At 33.4% G+C, this 22,737-nt stretch overlaps 1 protein-coding gene across 2 annotated transcripts in view; it reads right to left on the bottom strand.

The window, feature by feature from the left end:
• Window positions 1-217: 217 nt before the first annotated feature.
• The window catches only part of LOC114335360 (zinc finger protein 271-like), a 29,532-nt gene continuing 7,012 nt past the window's right edge, over window positions 218-22,737 (bottom strand). Inside the window, exons 2-3 of one of the 2 annotated variants that reach the window (XM_050662319.1) lie at window positions 1,264-2,428; window positions 218-1,179 (exon numbers count right to left, since the gene is read on the bottom strand). In XM_050662319.1, the coding sequence (XP_050518276.1) occupies window positions 219-1,179; window positions 1,264-2,428 (2,126 nt within the window). In that variant the 3' untranslated portion in view covers window position 218. Of the gene's footprint in view, window positions 2,429-22,737 lie in introns of both variants that reach the window. The other variant, XM_050662273.1, reaches the window with a different exon arrangement.

The raw sequence follows: 22,737 nt of genomic DNA, 5'->3' as shown, positions 1-22,737 counted from the left end.
AATTTCACACTTATAAGGCTTTTCTTCAGTGTGTATATTTAAATGCGTTTTCAAATTTCCATTTTGACTAAATTGTTTAGAACAAATTTAGCATTTGTAAGGCTTTTTTCCATCGTGTATCCTTAAATGCGTTTTTAAATGTGAAGTTTGACTAAATTGTTTAGAACAAATTTGGCACTTATAAGGTTTTTCTCCAATGTGTATTCGCAAATGACTTTTTAAACTTCCTGCTTCACTAAATTGCTTAGGACAAATTTCGGATAAGGCTTTTCACTAGTGTGTATCCTTAAATGCCTTTTCAAATGGCCATTTTCACTAAATTGCTTAGAACAAATTTCGCATCTGTAAGGCTTTTCACCAGTGTGTATCCTTAAATGCGTTTTTAAATGTCCATCTTGACTAAATTGCTTGGAGCAAATTTCGCACTTATAAGGCTTTTCTCCAGTGTGCGTCCTTAAATGAATTTTCAAATTTCCCTCTATGCTAAATTGCTTAGAACATATTTTACACTTATAAGGCTTTTCTCCAGTGTGTATCATTAAATGGGTTTTTAAATTTCTAAGGTGTTTAAATTGCTTAGAACAAATTTCACACTCGTAAGGCTTTTCTTCAGTGTGTATCCTTAAATGCTTTTTCAAATAGTCATCCTGACTAAATTGCTTAGAACAAATTTCACACTTATAAGGCTTTTCTTCAGTGTGTATCCTTAAATGGCTTTTTAAATGGCCATCTTGACTAAATTGCTTGAAACAAATTTCGCACTTATAAGGCTTTTCTCCAGTGTGCGTCCTTAAATGAATTTTCAAATTTCCCTCTAGACTAAATTGCTTAGAACATATTTTACACTTATAAGGCTTTTCTCCAGTGTGTAGCATTAAATGAGTTTTTATACTTCTAACGTTTTTAAATTGCTTAGAACAAATTTCACACTGGTAAGGCTTTTCTTCAGTGTGCGTCCTTAAATGGGTTTTCAAATTCCCCTCTTGCCTAAATTGCTTGAAGCAAATTTCACACTTATAAGGCTTTTCTCCAGTGTGTAGTCTTAAATGCGTTTTTAAATTTAAGTGTTTAAATTGCTTGAAACAAATTTCACACTGGTAAGGCTTTTCTTCAGTGTGCGTCCTTAAATGACTTTTCAAATGTCCCTGTAGACTAAATTGCTTAGAACAAATTTCACACCTATAAGGCTTTTCTCCAGTGTGTAGCCTTAAATGCGTTTTTAAAATTCCAACGTGTTTAAAATGCTTAGAACAAATTCCACACTCGTAAGGCTTTTCTTCAGTGTGCGTCCTTAAATGAATTTTCAAACTCCCCTGTTGACTAAATTGCTTGAAACAAATTTCACACTTATAAGGCTTTTCTCCAGTGTGTATCCTTAAATGCATTTTCAAACTTGTATCATGACTGAATTGTTCAGAACAAATTTTGCACGTGTAAGGCTTTTCTCTCGTGTGTACCCTTAAATGGATTTTCAAATTCCCCTGTTGACTAAATTGCTTGAAACAAATTTCACACTTATAAGGCTTTTCTCCAGTGTGTATCCTTAAATGCATTTTCAAACTTGTATCATGACTGAATTGTTGAGAACAAATTTGGCATTTGTAAGGCTTTTTTCCATCGTGTATTCTTAAATGCCTTTTTAAATGTGAAGTTTGACTAAATCGTTTAGAACAAATTTGGCACTTATAAGGTTTTTCTCCAATGTGTATTCTCAAATGACTTTTTAAACTTCCTGCTTCACTAAATTGCTTAGAACAAATGTCGCATCTGTAAGGCTTTTCACCAGTGTGTATCCTTAAATGCTTTTTCAAATGCTCATCTCGACTAAATTGCTTAGAACAAATTTCGCATTTGTAAGGCTTTTCACCAGTGTGTATCCTTAAATGCTTTTTCAAACTGCCATTTTCACTAAATTTCTTAAAACAAATTTCACACTTATAAGGCTTTTCACCAGTGTGCAATTTTAAATGATCATTTAAATAATATTTCTGAGAAAACTGCTTGCAACAGATTTCGCATTTGTAAGGCTTTGCACCAGTGTGTATACTCAAATGCTTTTTCAAATTTCCCGCTTGACTAAATTGCTTAGAACAAATTTCACACTCGTAAGGCTTTTCTTCAGTGTGCGTCCTTAAATGAATTTTCAAATGTCCCTTTTGACTAAATTGCTTAAAACAAATTTCGCACTTATAAGGCTTTTCTCCAGTATGTACCCTTAAATGGATTTTCAAATCCCTCTCTTGACTAAATTGCTTATAACAAATTTCACACTTGTAAAGGTTCTCTCCCGTGTGAACCCTTAAATGCATTTTCAAATTCCTCTCTTGACTAAATTGCTTAAAACAGGTTTTACACTTATAAGGCTTTTTTTCAGTGTGTGTTGCCAATGATCCTTCGTATCTTGTTTTAATCTCGTTCTGACGTAAACCTAAAATAAAAATGAAACTATAAAGCTTTGCATGCTGAAACGGCAGATCATAACAAAATGTAGCATAAAAAACAATGTTAAACCTTTTCTTGCATACCGGTTATACACACATCAAAATAATCTAGGTGACACCTATATTAACAGGTGTAAATCAATGTTACCTGCTAATACAAAAATAAATTTATGATTTTTATATTTATTGTTGTTTTTTTCGATTATGGTAATGCTGAAGAAGAACTTGGACGGTAATGTTGAGAAGAATGGATGTAAAAAATAAAACAAAACTTCAATATGCATTTTTGTCGATAAGATAAGAATATTTCTTTATTGGTACTTGATTTTCAATGTCTATGTGGATTTTTATTTAGTTTTGCAATTGTCAATAATAAAGAGACGCCATTTCTTTATTGGTACTGGATTTTCAATGTCTATGTGGATTTTTATTTAGTTTTGCAATTGTCAATAATAAAGAGACGCCATTTAAATTGCGAAATACAGTGGCGTGCTATCGGGATGCTTCGACCTGGCAGAAGTCAAAGAAACGTTGCTGAAGTCTTCCACGCGACCAGTAATGTCATTAATTGTTTGTGGTGAAGGTTTCATGAAACTGGTGACGTTGCTGAACGTCATACAGGCCGTACAAGTATAACCAACCAGATTGAAGACCGTTTTCTTAGTTTGCAGGCTTTGCGAGATCTCACTACAAAAGCATCACAATTATAAATGAGGCTGCAAAAGACCCATCAGGTGTTTGTAAGTTGCCAAACTATTAGAAATAAACTGCATGAAGTAGCTTTAGATACTCGTAGACTTGTGAGAGTGCCTGTGTTATCCAGTGGAAATCGCGTTCGTCAACTTCAGTGGGCACAAGAAAACGCAAATTGGGTTAGATGTTAGTGGGCCTCTACTTTGTTCACAGATTAGTCTCGATTTGGATTTGCACCAGATACGAGACAGACAAGAATTTGGAGACGATCTGGCAATGCTGAACAATTGGTCGCCGCGCAGGAAGTTCATAGTCAGCAAGCCGGCAGTATAATCGTATGAGGTGTCATCACTCTTGGTGTAATAACCAATCTCGTTTGTCTGGAATGGTTTATAAATGCAACAGACTACCGCGATATTATTCTCAAACCTATTGCTGTACCCTTTGCATAACAAGCTGGTTCCCAATTTTAATTAGTGCACGACAATGCGCGTCCACATAATGCCAGGGTCTTGCAATCACTCCTCGAAGATAATGAAATTTAGGTTTTATCATGGCCTGCACATCGCCAGATTTAAACCCAATTGAGCATGCATGGGACATACTTCGGTCAATACAAGACAGCAACTGTTTTGATGGCCTTTTAATGGAGTGGAACAGAATACCGCAGAAAGACACTGACCATCTAATCAAAAGTTAGACTAACAGATGTAGGGCACTAATCAACCACTGTGGAGGTCATACACTATACTAACGTAACCTAAAGACTACTTTGTTGGGAGTTGAGGGACAATAAATTAGTTTTTTATTTTTTTATGTTAGCACTTTTTGATTTATGGAGTTCTCTCTTAATTTTTCTAACAGCTATTGCGATCATTCTAAGAAAAAATGTTTATTTTATATTCGGGACACTTGCTTATAACTCCTTTTTTAAATATTTGAAATAAATTATTTGAAATCCGTCTGTAATCTCGCATTTTGTTTTTGTCCCCTAGATTATTTTGAGGTGTGTATAATTGAATCGGTCGTTTGAGAAACCCGAGATGTCCAAAAACGATTTTAGTTTTGTTTGCATTTTTACTAAGGCTGTGGTCTCCAATAAATGCCGCAGGTTGCGTACAGAGTAGAGATTTAACATATCGGAAAAAAACGGGAAAAATTGGGAACGTTTTTTTCCAGACCATTGGAAAAAATGGGAAAATTTGAATATTTTTTAAAGGAGATTTGAAACGTGAAAAAATACAAATTTTAAAGTTTTTTAAATATATTTTGTAAAAATAAATGGAGGAATATCTTTAAAATATTTATTAATATCTCTAACATATAAGTACATATTATATATGTATACCTATAGGGTCAAAAATTATAATTTTTATCTAATAATGGAAAGTATAAAAACCGAAACTACAAAGGTTAACTACATTATTTAATCAAAGCGCTCAGTCGTATATTATCATCTTAGTCGGAATCTGAATCATCAGACCAAGCATCTGATTCAGACTCGATCTTCGCTTCATCATCCTGGACGGAAAAAACAACAAGATTGTTTCTGCAAGATTTTGGAAATATAATCTATACCAAAAAAGAGCTTTTACATCACGAAGCTATTTAATGATTGATAAATAATTACTAATTTAAAATTTTAGTTGAAAATTACAGTTTTTGTTGGAAAAACCCGCATTTTCCGAGGAAAATTTTCGTCGAAGTAAATCAGGCAAAACATTTCTCTATGCAGAATTTAATTACGGTGAATTTTTATTTGAGTGTTTTTGGTGGAAAGTTAAAATCTTTGGAGTTATAGAGCAAAAATTGAAAAAAAAACACGATTTTCGGGCGTCATTTTGTTTATAAAACACTATCTGCGGACTTTGCTTATTATTAATATATAGAATCATAAGATTCGATTCCCGCAATAAAATTGCTGGTAAATAACTTTTCCCAAAAATGGCCTGTTCTCCGATAATCTGCCCATACTATTGTAATTGAATGAGTATACAATATATTATACAGAATGAGTATACAGTACGTTATACAGATAATTTAAATCAAAATTAGTAATAGTAATAAAAATATGCATGGAAACTGAAATCACACCTTCAAAACACTAAAATCTATTCCAAATTTATAAAATATTTACTTACCAGAAACCAGAACAAACACTTCGATCAAAAACTAACAATTTTCAAAACAAAGACACTCAATTATTTTACAGCAAAGTTTCACTTTGTTCACGCATTGACTGCCGATAAGGCTAAACTACTAAAATGCGTGCTTTATAATAATTTTAACAAAACGTGTCAATAAAATTTAAGGGCCTCATTCATGATCTGATTTGTAGTATTACTAGTGGTACGACAAGAGAGAGAAAGTGATATGTTGGATCTAAAATCAGACCGTGAATGGGTTGTAGTACTACTAGTAATACCACTAGTGGTACGACTAGCGGTATTACAAAGAAAGTTGGAGCGTGAATGCCGATGTTGGATGTTGGATTAAAAATTTCCACTACAGTGAGAGTCATAAGTTAAGGATATAGAAAGTGTATGCTCATTTTTATAGTTTATTTTTTCGTGAACAGATTAACGGATTTCGCTAATTTTTGTTTTTGTTATCATAGATATTTCTTTAGTATTTACACAGTTGTGCAAAAATTTAATTAAACTTCTTTTTTGTACTTACACCGGGTGGAAGAAAAGTAATGTTTTTCTTATGTTAAGTTTGAAACACCCGGTAGAGAGAACGAGGTACAAATCTGTGTATAGATCGGAATCGTATTGTAGTCTTATAGTCGTATGTTTTGTGAACATTTTGTTTTTTGAATCTCCCTGATATCTTTAGCTTTCTAAAGATAAAGAAAATAACAAAGAAAATAGGTGGTTTTACTCCTTACCATGTATTTTTACTGAAACAAAACTAAATTAACACTAACAAATAACAGTTAACAAAACTTTAAAAACAGAAAGGCACATAACGTAAACGATTGTCGATCAGGTAAGTGGTATGCACAGCACAACTTAAGAGAGACGAGATTGTTTAATAGAGGCTCTATGATGTTTTGGGGTGGAATTTCCCTGAAAGTAATACGGATTCGGTGTCTACCTGGAGGCTCTTTAAATATCGAGAGTTACATTACACATATTCTTTTTCTTTGAACACTCTTTTTCTTTCGCACTATATATATAGAAAATAATGTCGTCTTAGTGGTATGATAAGACGTGACCTCCTCACGTATCGCAGTCGTCAGTTAAAACACATATTAAATAGTAAAACGGTCTAATTTCTTTGTTATTAAAGATATCAGAAAAATTTAAAAAATAAATGATTCACAAAAGATGAGACTACAACATAGTATCGATGCATAACCACCATTTTACCTCTTCCTCCCTAAAGGGTGTCTCAAACTTTAGTTTCGGTTAAAACACAAGTTAAAATACAAAACCGTCTATTTTCTTTGTTTCTAAAGATATCAGGCACATTCAAAAAAAAATGTCACCAAACATAAGACTATAATACGATTCCGATGCATTATTGTACCTCGTCCTCTCTACAGGGTGTTTCAAACTTAACATAAGAAAAACATTTCTTTTCCTCCACCCAGTATAAGTACAAAAAAGAAGTTTGAGTAAATCTTTGCACAACTCTGATAATATTGTTCGTCCGCTATAACTTTTCCCATGCGTCACGATTCTTTTTCAAACAAATTAAGTCAAAACATAACGTCGATGTGTATATACATTTTGTATACTGTATACTATGTATATTATACTACACACATCGGCGTACGTTTCACTTTATGTTTTGACTTCATTTGTTTTAAAATGAATCGTGACGCATGGGAAAAGTTATAGCGAAACAATACTAAAGAAATATCTAAAATAGTAAAAAAAATTAGCGGGATCCGTTAATCCGTTCACGAAAAAATCAACTATGAAAATGAGCATAAATTTTCTATATCCCTAACTTATGCCTCGCAGTATACTACGTATGGGATGTCTACAAGTTTCTTTACGCAAACATTCCTATTTTGCAAATATTTAATAGAAAATAAACTGTCACAAAAATCACCCTTATTAAAATACACGATTATTTATTATCTACTTCTTGTTGGGACCAATAATTTTCCTTTCTGTAAATAAAGACCAGTTTCTTATTAATCTAAAACTATTTTCTTTTGGCATCTTATGCAAATTTACTATTCATTTTTAAATGCAAATCCCAGCTCCAGTTTAGTTTACTAAAATAGAATATAACTACCCTACGTCTTAAAAAGTCGTAAAAATTACAAGAGTCGTAAAAATTAATTAGTTCATATCAGCCCTAGACAAATGATAGAGAAATGAAACTTATGGCATGCTTAATAATTATGAAACCTCAACTTATGTACCCAAATCCTTCGAATTATATTTTGCATAGACTTTACTGCATACATTTTTTAGTGTACACCACCCTGAAAACAGATGGCTGAAAGGTAAGACCTTTTTTGGCGCCTAGAAAGATAAAATGTTGGGTGGTGAATGGTGTTGTTGTACGACTAGAGGGACCACAAAGTAATCTCTCTCTCTCTCTTGTCGTACCACTAGTGGTACTACAAATCAGAGCGTGAATGCCCCGTATAAACAAAACGTGCCATTCTTGAAGAATCTCAGAAATTAACCATAGTTTTCACAGAATCACCGAAAATCGAGGGGTATTTTATTTACCGAGAACTAATCCTACAGAGCCGTACCTTGCAAGTACTTCTGTTTGATTCATATTAATGATAAATTCAGTAAATAAAACACTGTTATCGTGTATATAACAAATTTCAATTTTTCCGAATTTTTCCATTTTTTCCTGTTTTTTTCCGAAAAAAAACAGATTTTTTTCCGGCAGCCAATTTTTCCGGAAATTTTAAATCTCTAGTACAGAGTCACGCCGTAGGTCGCATCTGTATTAATACAATAAATATCAGTTGCGGTCTGTTATACTCCGAACACACGATATAGAGACACTGAAGATAAGATATTGCGCATAGTGGGCGGAGTTAGGGCGGAGTCATGACGCCAGCAACAGAGTTATCTCGAATTCTTGATGTAACTTAAGTATCGCATTCTTTCGTGTCTTCAACGTCTACGGTGGTTTTCTTAAAATATTTTTAATTTATTCTGTATAACGTTGTGATATTTATTTGTAACATTGTGAATATTTTCATTAAACATGCGTTGTGCAGTTTTTGGATGTGGATCTGACAACCAATCTAAGAAAAATCCTTGCCCAGAAGTGAAATTCTTCACTTTTCCCAAGAACAGTGAATTGTGTAAGAAGTGGATCCATTTAACGGGTAGGAAAGACAAATTTATAGTGAAAAATTCAGTTTTGTGTTCTAAACATTTCGTGGAGAGTGACTGTTAATTTACAGCATAAACTATTAAATTATACGCCAAAGCGTTATCGTGGATTAAAAGATGATGCTATTCCAAGTCAACATTTACCGCATTCACAAAAAGAAAAAGCTTCTATAGATCGAAGTGAAAGAATCACCAAGAAAATTCACAAAGCATTGGTTAGCGAGTTATTACAAAGGTAAGTAATCAAAAACAAAGTTATTTATTGGAATGTATGGTTTAAAATTATTTAGGGAAACTGGTGCAAGTAGCAGTAGTGCTTTAGATGCTGGTGATAGGTTGTTGGCCGAAGAACTTGGTGCTGTAAATACAAGCTTGTCTAATGTGTTTGTTGATCAACCAGGTTTTGGTGTGCATGAAATTAATAAGAGGTCAGTAAACATACATAAAATTCTTGTTTAGTACATAAAAGGTTAACTGTTTTAGTGTACAAACGGATTTAAGCGGTATGAATATTGATGATCTTCAAAACAAACTGGATAACCAAACTAGAGAAATGAAAATGACTTTATCTGCAATCGAAAAATTATACACAAAAAATCAGATTGCTAAGTTAAAAAGCCAAAAACGAATACGCTGGACTGTCTCAGATGTATCTAACGCTATTGTCCTGTATGCCGCAGGTCCTCGAGCATATAGACTTTTGTTAAAAAAAGGACACCCTTATCCGGCCGTCTCTACCTTAAGATGTTGGTTAAAAAAAATCCGTATTCAACCAGGCATTTTGCGAAATATTTTTAAATTAGTAGAATCTTCCGACTTTAATAAGAAGGACCGAGTGTGCACATTATTATTTGACGAGATGAAAGTAAAAAAGGAATTTATCTACGACCGTGTGGAAGATGAAATTTTAAAACCATATTCATATGCACAAGTCGTAATGATAACTGGATTATTTAAATCATGGAAACAGCCAATATTCTATGATTACGACAAAAAAATGTCAGCTGACACTCTGTTCGAGATAATAAAGTTTGTAGAAAGTGCAGGTAAATAATATAATACATTTACAAATAATAACAGTAGCTTTGTTAATAATAATAAATGTATCTAACGATACAAATATATTTTCTAGGATTTCAAGTTGTTGCTATGACTAGTGATCTGGGTGGTGGAAATAGAGGTCTACATAATGAACTTGGGGTTAACTATACAACACCATTTTTTAACAATCCTGAAAATGGTGAAAAAGTTTATGTGTTTGCTGATGTTCCTCATCTGATAAAACTGATTCGGAACAATTTTGTTGATCAAGGTTTCATTATCAACGGCAAGGAAATAAATAAAGAAATAGTAGAGCAAGTGTTGGATGCTACAGCCACTTCGGACTTGAAAATAACTCACAAAATGACAAAAGACCGCCTTAATGTTACTGGAGCACAAAGACAGAGAGTAAAATTTGCTACCAAACTATTCTCACATACCATGTCTAAAGCGATTAGTAGATGTGGAATTCTAGGTCATCTTCCCAATGATGTTAATTGGTCAGATTGTTCTGAATTTTTTAAACTTGTAAGTTACGAAAAAATAAATACAATAATTACTTTCCGAATTTCTATATATGTGTAATTATATTACAGGTCAATGATTGGTTTGATATTTTAAATGTTAGCGTTCCTGTTCAGGATTCAAGGATACGCAATAGAGGTTATGGTTTGAACATTTTAGAACAAAATAAAATTATAAATACAATGTCCGAAACAATATTAAATCTCAGGGTAAAAGGCAGGAATCATCTACTTCCGTTTCAAAAAGGTAAAAATAGAGATTGTTACGTAATAAATTTTATTCCAGAATAATTTTAGGTATTTTAATGGCAAATAATGCCCTGAAACTTTTGTTACCTGATCTACAAAGAAGATTTGGTGCACAATTCATCTTAACCAGACGGCTGAACCAAGACGTTTTAGAAAATTTCTTTGGTGTTATAAGAGCCAAAGGTGGTTTGCATGATCATCCCAATTCATTGGAATTTAAGTATCGCCTACGTTCCTACATCATGGGGAAAAATGAAGGTGCATATTCCGAATTTTCGAACGTGGAAATAGACAACACCCCAGATTTACCAATTTCTGGACAATTGATCCAAAGGCTGGATTCTAAGAACGAAACAGTTGTGGATGTGCAAATTTTTAATGAGAGTCAGAATGAACAAAACATTAGTGACCTCGAGTATGATGGTTTGGAGAATTTGGCTGGTTATATCTGCCATAAATTGAAGGACTCCAGTATTCAATCCGAAGATTTTTCAACATACACATGGGTTGATCATTTAAGTGAGGGTGGTTTATGTAAACCTTCAGACACTTTCTTGTCACATATTGAGCAACTGGAGACAATTTTTCGTTCCATAAATGGTGATTCCATTTTGGTAACTAAAAATTATTTAGAAAACCTTATGTCCAAAAGTGTTACTGTAGACTGTGCTAATAAAGCGAAGAAGCTATTTTTTAGGTCTCGTATGTACTTCCGTATTAAAGAATTAAACAAGTCTCTAAACAACCTGACATTACGTAAAAGGAAAATGATAAAAATTGCTACATGAAATATTTCGGGTATTTAAAATTATTTTGTTGGAAATTACTGTTGAAAAATATGCATGCGACATTGTCCATAGAGAGTTTAGACTGGGTTTCTCCGTACTACAGGTTTATATGGCCTAGGCCTGTGGAAGCCTCTTTTCCCTTAAAAAGTAGCGCCCCTTGAGAAGATGGTGAGGTTGACGTTTCTTCAAGGGCTTATCACTAACATACCATCGGCCACTGAAATAGTAAATTTTATTTACAAAACACAATCCTGCTAAAGAAAATTTCTTTCATCAGTAATAATATAAATTGCCCAAAAAATATAAAAGTTTCGAAAACATCCATTTTTCACCCTCCGTAACATTTTATAACAATTAAGTGTAGTACCTTTTTTGTTTTAAATTTTATGTAGAACATTTCTGTATAGAACAGAGGTTCACAACGTGTGCCGTGGCACACTGGGGTGCCCGAAGTCGCTGTAGGTGTGCCGCGATATTTGATTATACTCACTATCATTATAGAGATTATTTACCCAAGTGTGCCTTGGCTGAATCAGTTTTTAATGTAGAACATTTTTGTATAGAAGGTTTTTCATGCTACCCCGCATAGTTTTAGAAATATTGACGAAAAACTTAGAAAACTACGAATCCGCCAATTTATTCCCCCCCACCTCCACCCCCTCCCCCCTCTAACCCTCCCCAATCCTTTCTGGGGTTTCTCTTCCCCTTGGTAAATATTAAATATTTTCTAATGTGCAGGCCAATAATCAATGTTTGCCAATTAACGAAATATAATAATTTTATTAGATATCGATTATATGAATATTTTTATTATGAATATATGAATATTTTTATTTTCCGGATGATAATATAATCAAGAGACTGGAAAATTTACAAATAACTGAAAATCTATTTAAATAAAAGGAAATAATTTAATAATTTTCCTCTAAACTATAAAAATCATTCGCGTTCCTATTACGGACGCATAGACGGGATTATGATTTACTCTGTTGCTTACGTCATCATGCGCCAATCGTACGAGATCCGTAACTAGAATATCAGGGCCTGCTCCGAACAAAACATCAAACTGATGTCCACGGCTTCACAGGCGGTGGTCACCAATAAATGCCGTACGCTGTCTACACTGTCACGCAGTAGGTTGCGTAGGTATATTTTATACAATAAATAATGGATACGGTCTCTATTGAATGTCGAACGAAGTGTCAATCTGCTAAGAGCGACTACAAATATTGGAAGCAGCGTCTCTAGTTAATTTAGAGCATTGCAACGTATGGCTGGGACAGGTTTTAACCTATACTACAATCACAATAAAGATGCACTAGAAATAAACAAACCAAGCCACGTTGAATGTTACGACGGGCATTCCCAAATCATAATTAACAATGTATATACATTTTAAATCCCAAATCATGATTTACAAAGTTTATACAATGTAAATCATGATTCGGAAATGATCCTTATAACATTCAACGTGACTTGGTTTGTTTATTTCTTCTTCTTCTTCTTTTACGACAGTACAGCCCAAATTGATCCTTAGTCTCCTTTATTTTTTGCCTTGCTTGTCTGTGGCTACTCTTCTCCATATACGGACTCCTAAAAGGGCTTATGAGTCGATGTTTACTGTGTCTTCCCAGCGCTTTCTTGGCTTTCCAACCGGTCTCTTTCCCTACATTCTAGCATTCAGTGCTCATTTTGGTGCCAATTGTTAAATCAGGTAATAAACAAGACATAACAAATTATCGAAGCGTTTGTAAACAATCCTCTATACCAAAACTTTTTGATAGACTAATGCATGATCAATTAAAATTTTATTGTAAAGAGCGTCGAATACACAATCAACATGGATTTTCTCAGAATAAATCACTTTGGTCTACTTATACCCAAATTTTGGTGCACTATCTCAATCACGAACGTCGCAAAAAAACCCCTTATATTTTTTATATTCACCCCTACCCCCACCCCTCTGTAGGCCACGCAGCGTTGAGCCCCTAGAGATTTTACTTAGGTACGTCATGACCTACTTATTCCCAAATTTAGGTGCACTATCTCGATCATATGCGTCATAAAAAAATAATAAAATCCGCGACTTTGACTCCTTATAATTACCCTCGGCCCCAACTCTGGTTTCCGGCCGTTGGTGAAAGTCATGTACACAACTAATTCAACATATCCCCGTATAGTTTTTCCATATTACTTATCACGCACAAAAACCGCTCCCAGCTCTTAGACTATAATATTGTTAGATCATCCGCAAAAGCAATACATTGATGTTCGTTTTTAAATATGTTCTCTTCCATTTTTATGCTGCGTTTCCTCATTATTACTTCAAGAACAAGATTGAACAATGTGGTTGACATCGGGTAACCCTGCCTGAGTCCTTGTTTGATTTCGAAGTTATCTGAGATGTCTTTCCACACTACTTCGCTTTTCGTTTCATCGAATTGTATGGTCTCCACAATACCAAGCTCATTCCACTACGTTGGAGAGATTGCAGAATAAATTTTTGAGATATTGTGCATACAAATTAAACATACGCGTTACTAATCATGATTATACCTATATTTTAAAAAACACTCAACATGAATTTATTAAAAACTTGACGAGATAACTCTAATTTGGTATTTGTGTTTAAATTAATAAATGGTTTAATTTGTTGTTCTGAACTTCTCCAATCTATTAATATATATGTTCCCTCCAGAAATCTCAGACATGTTGATTTGTTTTATATACCTTTTCATCGAACAAACTATGGTATGCATTCGCCCATTGAGCGAACACTAAAAATTATAAACGAGAATAACTTGGAAATGTTTGGTGTCTCCTTGGCTGCTTTTAAGAGTCAGATTAAAAGGGCTTGACAGGTACTTTTTTGTTTATTTTAACTGATTTGTGTAATAGATGTAATATGTGTAATGGATAACTATTAATATTTCGTTTTTGTTTAATGTGTAATTAAGATTTATTTTACTCTGGTTTAGTAGATATTACAGAGAATGATTTTATACTGTATGTTTTGTAATGGGGGTAATCCCGTATATAAATAAATATATTTTTTTAAAAGCATTTTCACGGTGTTCAAGATAGTGTAGGAAACAAAGGTTGAACCTTGCAAAATGGACACAAGTCCGGTTTTATTTTTTTTTTCTGGTATATCAAGGGGTAATTATTATAAGACTAACTTTTTCTGAAAAAATTTCGCCCCGGAACCCCCCTTTTCACCCCTTTAAAGGGGGTAATTTGTGGTTTTTGCGGAACGTAGCCCTTCCTGTACCTTTTACAAAAAATTTCTTTTATAGAAATCTGAAGAAGACTATATTTTCTACGATTTATTTCCAACAACATATGTCTATCATCCACCGTTTAGCAAGGGTGACGCCCCAAAGTTGACAAGTTTTAAAAAAAGATGTTTTAAAAAAATATATATTTTTCCCTAACTGTAACGGAAATTAAGAAGAAATCCTACCGCAATTATTCACAAATAATTGATTGATTTTTTGGTATAGGTTTCACTTAAGGGTAATTGCTGATTTTTTAATTACAGGGTGTTACATTTTAAAAAAACCCCTCTTTATACCATCTGAGCCGTTTATGCTAGAGTAAAAAGATTTTCAGCGATTACCCATGTACTGGTGCTATTTACAAATTTGTATAATGCACCCCCATTTTTCCCCGGAACCAAACAAAAAAAAAATTAATAAATAAAGTGATTTTCTCGGAATCCCTCACACACGATGCCCTTTATTAATATGCTTCATACATCATTTTGTGCTTGTTATTATTACCCATATATGGACATCAAAAGCGATTTCCTAGTGTAACCTCTGTAGCCAAAAAAAAATAAATAAAGTGGGGGGTTTAAATTTTTTTTTTGTTTTTTGCCTTTTGATCCGTATGGGCATATGCTTCATCAATAGTGCTTTTCAAAAATATATATGGTTATTGCAACCTCCCTGCGGAAACCACCCCTAACCTTGAAAATATACTGCAGAAACTACCCCTATCCCTTGGCGAGCATGTTTTTACGATTTTCTCATTACCTATGCATTATTTTTAAACATAACTTATACAATGTTAAAGAACACTATTTACTCTAAAAATTAGGTCCTATTCATTTTTTTCGTATAAGCAACCGTTACGGCACAGTGGCGCCGTAAACCTCATATATGCTTTGGCGGGCTCCAGTTTTTGTTGTTTTTTTTTCGTCATCTGTTCGTTTTATTGATAAAGTACTTATGTAAAATAAAATAAAATAAAACAACACAGTGTAACCTACAAATTATGACCTATCCACATTTTACAATCTTTGCGCCCCAAAGCCACAGTGGTGGCCCAAAATCAATTTCAAAGCATATTAATAAAGGGCATTGTGTGCGAAGGATTCCAAGAAAATCACTTTATTTATTATTTCTTTTTTTTTTTGGGTGGTTCCGGGGAAAAATGGGGGTGCATTATACAAATTTGTAAATAGCACCATGGGTAATCGTTGAAAGTCTTTAAACTCTAGCATAAACGGTTCAGATGGTATAAAAAGGGGTTTTTTAAAATGTAACACCCTGTAATTAAAAAAAGGGCAATTGCCCTTAAGTGAAACCTATACCAAAACATCAATCAATTATTTGCGAATAATTGAGGTTAGATTTCTTCTTAATCTCCGTTACAGTTAGGGAAAAATATATTTTTTTTAAAACATCTTTTTTAAAAACTTGTCAAATTTGGGGCGCTACCCCCGCTAAACGGTGGATGATAGACATATGCTGTTAAAAACAAATCGTAGAAAATATAGTCCTCTTTATATTTCTATAAAAGAAATTTTTTGTAAAAGGTACAGGAAGGGCTACGTTCCGCAAAAACCACAAATTACCCCCTTTAAAGGGGTGAAAAGGGGGATTCCGGGGCGAAATTTTTTCAGAAAAAGTTAGTTCTATAATAAGCACCCCTTAATACACCGAAAAAAAAATTAAACCGGACTTGTGTCCATTTTGCAAGGTTCAACCTCTGTTTCCTACACTAAGAGAAAATCTAAATAAAAGTTGATCGAACCCCCTATTTTTTTGCTGTTATGCTAGCAGTATCCCTTGTAGATCAAAAATACGTCAAAATTAAAATCGGCTACGGGGCACTTTTTGCGCATGCGTAAAAGAAAATTTTTCTGTTTTTTTTATTTTTCTTTATCTGTATAATCAGATTTTCATATATTTTAATGTGTGATTATATATATGATATGTATACACACTCACACATATACAAACAGACATACACATACACACACAAATATACGGGGTGTTGAATAGTCAAACGGGCCATAGGAAACAATGGGGAATTCTTAACTGTTGAATTCCTGCTTCCCTAATTATTTTAAATCAAAAGTCATGAGAAACTATTTGTAGAGAGGACTGAAATCTGTATTAAAAACAAATGTTAAAATTGTTCTACGAATTAAACGCATTCCAAAATTTTGCAAAAATGTAAAATAATTGTCAGAGTATTATTAGTCCAATCGACCTCTAAAAGTCAGATTTGACCTATAAAAACCATACGAACTAGCTGAATTTTGCTAAGGATATGAATTTTGGGACCCCAAAAAAGCTGCAAAAAAGATTGCCACTCCTACCCCCGGGCTTCCCCCTAAAACTACCCGTCGTAGAGGGGGAAATCGAAAACTTCATATTACCAAGAACATGTTTACGCCGTATAAAAAAATTATAAACAAAGTATAGCTGAGATTTTGAACAAAAATGTTTGTTAGCATTTTTTGTGCAGAATGAACCGTTCTTTCAGAAACAACGCTTGAAGCGACCGGCGATTTTAAATGTCAGTTACGCCCGCGAACTCAATTTTTTAAATAGAATTTGTATCAACTCTACGGTCAAAATTGGATATCTTTTGATCAGAGCGTCCTTTTGACAAAAATCGAAATGCGTTTTAAAGATAAAATATGTTCAGCTTTGGTGTCTAATTTTTGCATTTTGTAGCAAATGAAGTCAGTTTCTGTATAGAGGTTAAAGAAATAAACATTACTTTTTTTGCCACATTTTTTATGATTCTCATGAGATCAATATAATTTATTATTTCCATTGGCTGGTCGCTTTGGAGTTTTCATTAATAGAGCATAATCTTCAAATCTTTAAAAATTTGATTTTGAGTTTTGGCAACAAATATGAGGCATTTGAAATATGACTAAAACACGCTGAATTTAAACTTTTACGTTACAAACGATCTAAAACGTTAAAAACTGCTTCTGTTCGATGACTCAAGTAAGTTTCTAGAAATTAAACAACTTAAGATACAAATTCCACTCACGTCTTTCTTCGTGAATGCATTTTCCCTGACGTGAGATCATTTGTAATGTGATAATTTAAGTTTAGCGTGTTTTAGGCATATTTCAAATGCCTCATAGTGGTTGCCAAAACTCAAAATCGACATATCATGTTACAAATTTTGAAGACTGTGCTCTACTCTAATAATGGAAACTCCATAGCGACCAGTGAATGAAAATAATAAATTATATGGATCTCATGAGAATCTTAAAAAATGGCAAAAACCGCATAACATTTATTTATTTAACATTTATATAGAAACTGACTTCATTTTCTCAAAATGCAACAATTGGATATCAAAGCTGCAAATTTTTTATATTTAAAACGTATTTTTATTTTTGGTAATAGGACACTCTGATCAAAAGATATCGAATTTTTACCGTAGATTTGATACAAATTATATTTAAAAAATTGAGTTCGCACGCCTAACTGACATTCAAAATCGACGGTCGCTTCAAGCGTTGTTTCCAAAAGAATGGTTAATTCTGCACAAAAAATGCTAACAAACATTTTTGTACAAAATCTGAGCTACATTTGTTGTTTGAAACATTTCTTTTATACGACATAAACATATTTTTGGTAATATGAAGTTTTCGGTTTCCCCCTCTACGAGGGGTGGTTTTAGGAGGAAGCCCGGAGGTAGGAGTGGCAAACAGGTTTGCATCTTTTTGGGGTCCTAAAATTGATATTCTTAGCAAAAAACAGCTTGTTCATAAGATTTTTAGAGATCAAATCTGACTTTTAGAGGTCGATTGGACTAATAATACTCTGACAATTGTTTTATATTTTTTCAAAATTTTGGAATGTATTTAATTCGTAGAACAATTTTAACATTTGTTTTTAATACACATTTCAGTCCTCTACAATTAGTTTCTCACGACTTTTGATTTAAAATAATTAGGGAAGCAGGAATTCAACAGTTTAGAATTCCCCATTGTTTCTTATGACCCGTTTGACTATTCAACACCCGGTATATTTGTGTGTGTATGTGTATGTCTGTTTGTATATGTGTGAGTGTGTATAATATATATAATCACACATATTCAAATATATGAAAATCTGATTTTACAGATTAAGACAAATAAAAAAACGGAAAAATAAATAGAAAAAATCTTCTTTTACGCATGCGCAAAAAAGTGCCCCGTAGCGGATTTTAATTTTGACGTATTTTTGGTCTACAAGGGATACTGCTAGCATAACAGCAAAGAAAATAGGGGGTTCGATCAACTTTTATTTAGATTTTCTCTTGAACACCGTGTTTTTGAATTAACAAGTTAAGTTGAATAAAATAACTTTTTTCTTAATGTCCTTTTATTACCCTTAGAAAACAAGATCAAAAATTTTAAATTATGTTATTAAATTTCAAACAATATTGTTTTTTAACATTATAGCAGTAATAATATTATTGCTAGATAGGTAAATTGTCATTGTATACGGGTATACCAACCAAACTGTGTTTTTTCTCAAAGTTAACAACACTCCATGGAATATTCTAGGATTTATAAAATACTGAAATTAAAACCCAACTATAGCCTCAGGTTTAACATTCTGTTTTGTGATTCATTCGCTTATATTGGATAATAAAAAGTTAGGTAATTTAACAACTATCCATGGTTTTCATCAATACAGGGTGTTGTTAACTCACTTTGTTTAATTATATTTGCTCAATTATGTTAAAAGTTTATGCAAATAAAAATAAGTATGACAAACTTCAAGGGCTAATTCTGAATGAAAAAATATTAACAGTTTGCTATAAACTTATTTCCGCAAATGCTTCATTCTGAGATACAGGGTGTTGAAATTTTTCTTACAAACTTATATTCTTATATTCTTACAAACTTATATAACTTACAGATTTATTTATCGATATAAAACCGGTTCAGATATGCAAATGAAATTTGGTGGGTTTTAAGAGGTAGTCATTGCGCATATTTTGACACACAATTAAGAATTTTATATTCACCATTGGTACTCACACAGGTAGTGGCCTGAATTTTTTTGAAGAAAAAAATAATAAGTAACTTAAGACATTTTATAACAAAAAATCTTTTTCCTTTTTTCATACGATCCTCCGTTTTCTTGCAGAAAAATAAATAATGTCAACACAAACTATTCGAAATAAGTTTTTATTCTTCAACACCTCGTATCTCAGAAATGAAGCATTGGCAGACTGCAGAAAGAAAACTGTCATTATTTTTTCATGAGAAATTACCCCTTAAAGTTTATCATACTTATTTTAAAATATTCTGCATTGATGAACAAAATGGCTAGTTGTTAAAGTACCAGCTTGTAAACCTTTTTATTACCCAACATATCATCATCATCCAGCTTCTTCCCTTGTCCATTGCAGGACATAACCCTCCTTAGCACGTCTCCAGGAAGTTCGATCTTGTGCTAATTGCATCCATCTACCATCTATTATTTTTATGTCGTCTGTCCAACATGTTGGAGATTTACCTCTGCTTCTTTTGTCATGTGAGGTCTCCATTCTAAACAGTCTTATTGTCCACCTGTCATCCTGCAGTTTCACTATATGTCCGGCAAAACTCCATTTTAATCTGGTAATTCTTTCTATGATATCTTGCACACTCGTTCTTTGCATTATTTCTAAACTCACTCAACCCGCAAGTTTCCTAGAATGGATCTTCTATCTTCCGCTGTGCCATTCTAAGCGTTATACAACATAAGCGAATGAGTAAAAAACATAACGTTAAGAAAACCTGAGGCTATAGTTAGGTTTTAATTTCAGTATTTTATAAATTGCTGAAAAAAAGTCTTAAAGTCTAAAAGGTCTTTTATTTTTATAAAAAATAAAAGACCAAATTGCTGAAAAGAGAAGACTACGCAAGAAATGGCAGCAAACAAGGACAGCAGCAAATAAGAAAAACCTCAATAAAGCAAGTAAGGACCTAAAAAAACTTCTGTTAACGATGAAAACTTACTCGGTTTAGGCATACCTCGAAAACCTAACGCCTACGGAAGCAACAGACTACTCACTCTGGAGAGCAACAAGAAAATTGAACAGGCCACAACAACATATTCCCCCTATAAAAGATCAACAGGGGAAATGGGCCAGAAACGACAAGGAAAAGGCCAATGCATTTGCACTTCGCCTATCAAATGTGTTTAAACCAAATGAAGTAGAGAGTACAAAGAAGACATGGACAACATACAAAACTACCTGGAGTCACCTCTCCAAATGGAACAGCCCATAAGCAACTTTAAATACAAGGAAATAAGAGATGTAATTGTACACCAAATTAAACCAAAAAAAGCAGCGGGCTATGACCTAATAACCGGCATTATAGTGCAAAAACTCACTAACAAAGGAATAACAGCATTACTACAAATTTTTAACGCAATGCTAAGGCTGAGCTACTTTCCAAATCAGTGGAAAGTAGCAGAAATAATAATGCTTCCCAAACCGGGTAAAAACCCTAATAAAATATGCTCGTACAGACCCATCAGTCTCTTGCCAATCTTATCAAAAATATTTGAGAAACTTCTACTCAAACGAATGCAGCCAATATTAACAGAAAAAAAGCTCATACCAGATCATCAGTTTGGCTTTAGAGCAAAACATGGCACAATAGAACAAGTCCACAGAGTCGTTAAACAAATTAGCAATGACTTAGAAAAGAAAAGTTATTGTTCAGCCGCATTCATAGATATTAGCCAAGCTTTTGATAAGGTGTGGCATCCTGGACTATTGTATACAATAAAAAAAGGTTTACCTCACAACTTCTATCCATTATTAAAATCATACATAACTAACAGATTTTTCTTAGTAAAACAGCAGTCTGAATATACTAACATCTACCACAAGAATCTGGAGTACCACAGGGTAGTACCTTGGGCCCAATATTATATTTATTGTACACGGCAGACATTCCCACTACAGAACAAACAACAGTATCAACATTTGCTGATGATACAGCAATACTAGCCTCCCATCACAATACTGCAGGAGCTACAAGAAACCTACAAACAAACTTGAACAAAATAGGAGTATGGTTAAAAAAGTGGAAAATAAAAGCTAATGAATCCAAATCAATACACGTTACTTTCACAATGAAAAGAGATCAGTGTCCACCAGTGAAACTAAATACAGTGGAACCTCGATTATCCGTCTCTCTATTAACCGTCACCTCTGTTAACTGTCAGGGTCCATACCTACATAAGTTATATTGACTACATAAGTAAAAATTTAGTCATCAATTCATTTTGTTTGAGCATTGCGATAAGATAAACGAAATTCGTTGAAATGTACACGTGCAGTTATGCCACCACCGCATTTTTTTATGTAAATAATTTTTGTTCTTATTCAGGGCTCTGGATTAAATTTTAATTTAAATAAGTGATAAATGATACCCTGCTTTTAGAGTTCTATTTTTAGAATCGCAAGCCGAAAATAAAAATACACAGTACAATAATTATTACAGTCAATATCTGTGTGTCACCATAATTAAATTTGATTCAAATTCGAACACTGATTGTGTCACTTAGTCGTTTGATCAATTAAGTTTTGTTAATGTTCTGTTAACCGTCTTTTCGATTATCCGTCACACCCTTGGTCCGGTGCCCTGACGGATAATCAAGGTTCCACTGTAACAGCCAATTAGCACAAGCTGATAGTGTGAAATACTTGGGCATGCACCTAGACAAACGCCTCACATGGAGGACACATATATTCAACAAGCGAAAACAACTAGGACTTAGACTGCAGCAACTATACTGGATTATCGGCAGGAAATCTAAACTGACTATTCAAAACAAAATACTGGTATATACATCAATTCTAAAACCAATCTGGACATATGGAATCCAGCTATGGGGCACAGCGTCACATTCAAACTTAGAAATACTTCAAAGATTTCAAAATAAGGTTTTAAGAATAATAGTCAATGCCCCCTGGTACGTGCCAAATACAGCAATAGAAAGAGACTTAGAAATCCCCACCATCAAAAGTGAAATAAAACGACATAGTGAAAAATACCGGGATAGAGTGAATACACATGTGAACCCCCTCGCGAGTGATCTATTTAACACAGTAGGTGAGGTGCGCCGCTTAAAAAAATTTAAACCAACGGACCTGATAAGCAGGTTTAACTAAGTGTACTCAGAATAACAAACAAATAACAGTTTTAAATAAATAGGTTAATTATGTAAAGGAAATAATTCACTGGAAATATTTCCTACATGTCCAATGTAAATATCGGATCATTTACTTATTGTCCTTTAATATTACATATTATGTGACAGATTGTAAATATACTGGGAGTTAATAAAAAAAATTAATGCTAGAATATTCCACAGGGTGTTGCGAACTCTGAGAAAAAAACACAGTTTGATTGGTA

This window comes from Diabrotica virgifera, chromosome 1 (assembly GCF_917563875.1).
Source record: "Diabrotica virgifera virgifera chromosome 1, PGI_DIABVI_V3a".
In the NCBI taxonomy this organism is placed as follows: domain Eukaryota; kingdom Metazoa; phylum Arthropoda; class Insecta; order Coleoptera; family Chrysomelidae; genus Diabrotica; species Diabrotica virgifera.
Note: the sequence above shows the minus strand (reverse complement) of the source record. Positions and strands in the feature narration are given on the sequence as shown.